Raw genomic sequence first — 3,030 nt, forward strand, 5'->3', positions numbered from 1 at the left:
GAGTACTCTGTGCAGTTCTGGGCCCCATCATTTAAGAAGGATGTGAAGGTCCTTGAATGTGTCCAGAGGAGGGCAACAAAGCTGGTGGAAGGGCTGGAAGGCATGTCCTGTGAGGAGCGGCTAAGGGCTTGGGGCTTGTCTTGTTTGGAGAAAAGGAGGCTGAGGGGCAACCTCATTGCTCTCTACAGCTTCCTGAGGAGGGGAAGTGGAGAGGGAGGTGCTGAGATCTTCTCCCTGGAATTCAGTGACAGGATGTGTGGGAACGGGGCAAAGCTGCACCAGGGGAAGTTTAGACTGGATATTCGGAAGCATTTCTTTACCGAGAGGGTGGTCAAACACTGGAACAGGCTTCCTAGAGAGGTGGTGATGCCCCAAGCCTGTCAGCATTTAAGAGGCCCTTAATGCCCTTGATAACATCCTTTAACTTTTGGTCAGCCCTCAAGTGGTCAGGCAGTTGGACTAGATGATCGTTGTAGGTCCCTTCCAACTAAACTATTCTATTCAAATTTTTATCCTTCTTACACACTTGTTTTTCTGTTTCAGTTGGGAGAGTATTTAGCCCCCAATGCAGACTTGCAGCCTGATCCTTTGCAATATCAGAGACTAGCGATAATTTCACTGGTGAGGGGACAAAATTGTTTCTCCCAGAGGTTACGCTTAAGTGGAGTCCCAATTACTACGGTATTTCCAGAAAGCACAATTAGATTTTTTTTTTTTCCATCTGCACTTCTTTGGCAGAAGGCCTTTTTTTTCTCCCATGTGCAAACACTGTCACAGTGATCCACGTGTTCCTTCAAGTTGTGCTGTGTGGGCTTGGGATAAGTCCAAATGGAGGCTGGTGTAAATGCATTGGCACAGTTCTTCAGTGGGTTTTGAAGCCAGACTTGGTCTCCAGTAAGTTTAAATGAGAGTTTCAACCTTTATCCACTTTAATATTTTAGGCCACTTGACTGTGAGTTTACATTTTGTGCTGCAGTGCAGCTTCTGAAGTGGGTGAAAGCCCCCCAAGGTGGAGCGCCCCATGACTCCAGGGAGGTGACCACAACTGACAACGTCATTTTGCCTTGAGATTTCTGGGTTTTGGTGCATGCTTTCCTCCCACCCTGAGTTAGCACAGATTAAACTTCCAAGTATCCTGACTGCATCCATGGCTTTTGTGACTGAATTAACCTGATAAATTCAGATAGGTATTACTCTCACCTTTTAAAGGAGGCATATACGCACACAGCCCTGGGGTGGGCTTTATTCAGTATTTTAATATTTCAATCACTGGAGTTTTTAATCAATAGAAATGTAGTCAAATACTATTAAAACTAAAGATTTGCATGTAAAAAGAAGATGAAAACTACTGCCTTGGTAAAAAACAGAGAACAAAATGGAAAATAAACTGTCGTGGAAAATAATTAGGGAATACTTAAAGTAAAAAAGGAAAAAGGCAATTTAGAATGATAGATATCAAGAGAATCCTCCCATAGAATCTGTGAAGATGAAGAAAAGAAGAGGTGAAGGAGGAAAAGAGAGGCTGCAGTTTTGAGTCAGGTGTGTATTACAGTGGTCCTCACAAAGTCAGTCTTTTTCTTGCGTTAATGTCAGGCTCTGTAATGGGGATGGGGAAGGGGAGGAAGGACGGTGAGAAAGTGCCAGGCAAGAAGGAGGGAATAGAACAGTAGCTTGATAAAAAATGAATAAATTGAAGACTGAAAAATGAAAGGCAGGCAAGCTGGAGACAGCCTCTTTGGATGATCCTCGTGACCGCCGGGAGCCCCTTACAGCACCCAGCTACAATCCTGGCCGTATGTGGCTTCTCACGGTTCAAATGGAGAGCCCAGCGCTGTAGGTCCGTTGTGTTTTTCCCACCACTCCTCCATACCAGCATGGTCATTTCATGCACACTTTGTCCCGACGCCTGCCCTGCTCTTGTTGAGAGCTGTTGGCATCAGCGCCCCCTTTCCTGCGATTGCTACAGGTCTCACCCCAACACTGAGCTGTGCAAGAGCATCCAGTGGAACGACTGGGAAAAAGTATAGCTGGCTTTGGGGGCTGGGTTTGTCCACTGAGGTCTGTGAACGGAACTAAGGCTGAACGGTAACATTTTTCTGCAGAAATCTCACAAAAAATAGTTGTGCCATTTTGATACTGCTGAAAGGCGTGCTGTGCTTGTGTTGAATTCCCTACAAGCCCACCAAAACTGGCAATCCTTGTCAGGATCCGGTCCACTCTTTTTTATGGTAAGTCTTACAAAAACAAGCTTTGGATGTCAAGTGTGCCATTCTCCCCCAGGCTGGTTCTTCCTAATACTGTTCCTGGGGAGTGGGAGGAGCGTGGTTTTGTTTAAAAAGAATAACTTTGCTAATCTCATATTGATGGGTGACAGTCTGGTAATGAGAGAGACCTAACATGGATGATGTTAAAGAAGTCTCAAGATAAGGCAGATCCGAAAAAAAAAAGTATAGTTTTTCATTCCCTTACATTGCCTGGCACTGCAGGAGACAGAGGACAGTTTGAGAGAAATGCTTTTGCTTTGCCTTAGAGTGGAGGTGACCTATTGTAGTCTCCTGTTAAAACCTTCATCTGGCAAGTTGAGGGAAGGGATGAGCTTATTGAAACTTTACCGGGCTTTAAAACATCGCTTTCGAAGAGTCTGTGTGGTCACCAATTTTTAGTGACTTTTCAAGGAAATACCCCCTGCCGCAAACAGGTTCTCCCTACTTTTTCAGCAGCGGTTCCCGTCTCTCTGCCCGGAGACGTGGGGCTCCCTTTGGCAAGCCGGAGGGTGGCCGGGACCCCAACGCGAGGCAGCGGGGGGCTACGGGTGGGATGCCGCCGGCAGGCTCCATGGATGCATTTTTCTGGGAGACCGTACGCTTTTGGGGAGAGAAAAGCAGTACTGCCCTGCTTGTGCACGCGTGGGGGAAAGAAGGAGGGGGGCTTGCACTGACCTCCCCGCTCCGCTAGACGTGGGGTTTCCTACGGGTCCCCCACGTTAGTGTCGGGCCGGGCGCGCTCCGCCGCGATGCCGCCGGGGCATAC

At 47.4% G+C, this 3,030-nt stretch overlaps 1 protein-coding gene across 1 annotated transcript in view; it reads left to right on the top strand.

The window, feature by feature from the left end:
- Window positions 1–1,795: 1,795 nt before the first annotated feature.
- Window positions 1,796–3,030, top strand: part of SLC35D3 (solute carrier family 35, member D3) — a 4,049-nt gene continuing 2,814 nt past the window's right edge. Inside the window, exons 1-2 of the mRNA XM_009882331.1 lie at window positions 1,796–1,833; window positions 2,718–2,812. Coding sequence (XP_009880633.1) covers window positions 1,796–1,833; window positions 2,718–2,812 — 133 coding nt within the window. The remainder of the gene's footprint in view (window positions 1,834–2,717; window positions 2,813–3,030) is intronic.

This window comes from Charadrius vociferus, unplaced genomic scaffold, assembly GCF_000708025.1.
Source record: "Charadrius vociferus isolate BGI_N301 unplaced genomic scaffold, ASM70802v2 scaffold13, whole genome shotgun sequence".
NCBI lineage: Eukaryota > Metazoa > Chordata > Aves > Charadriiformes > Charadriidae > Charadrius > Charadrius vociferus.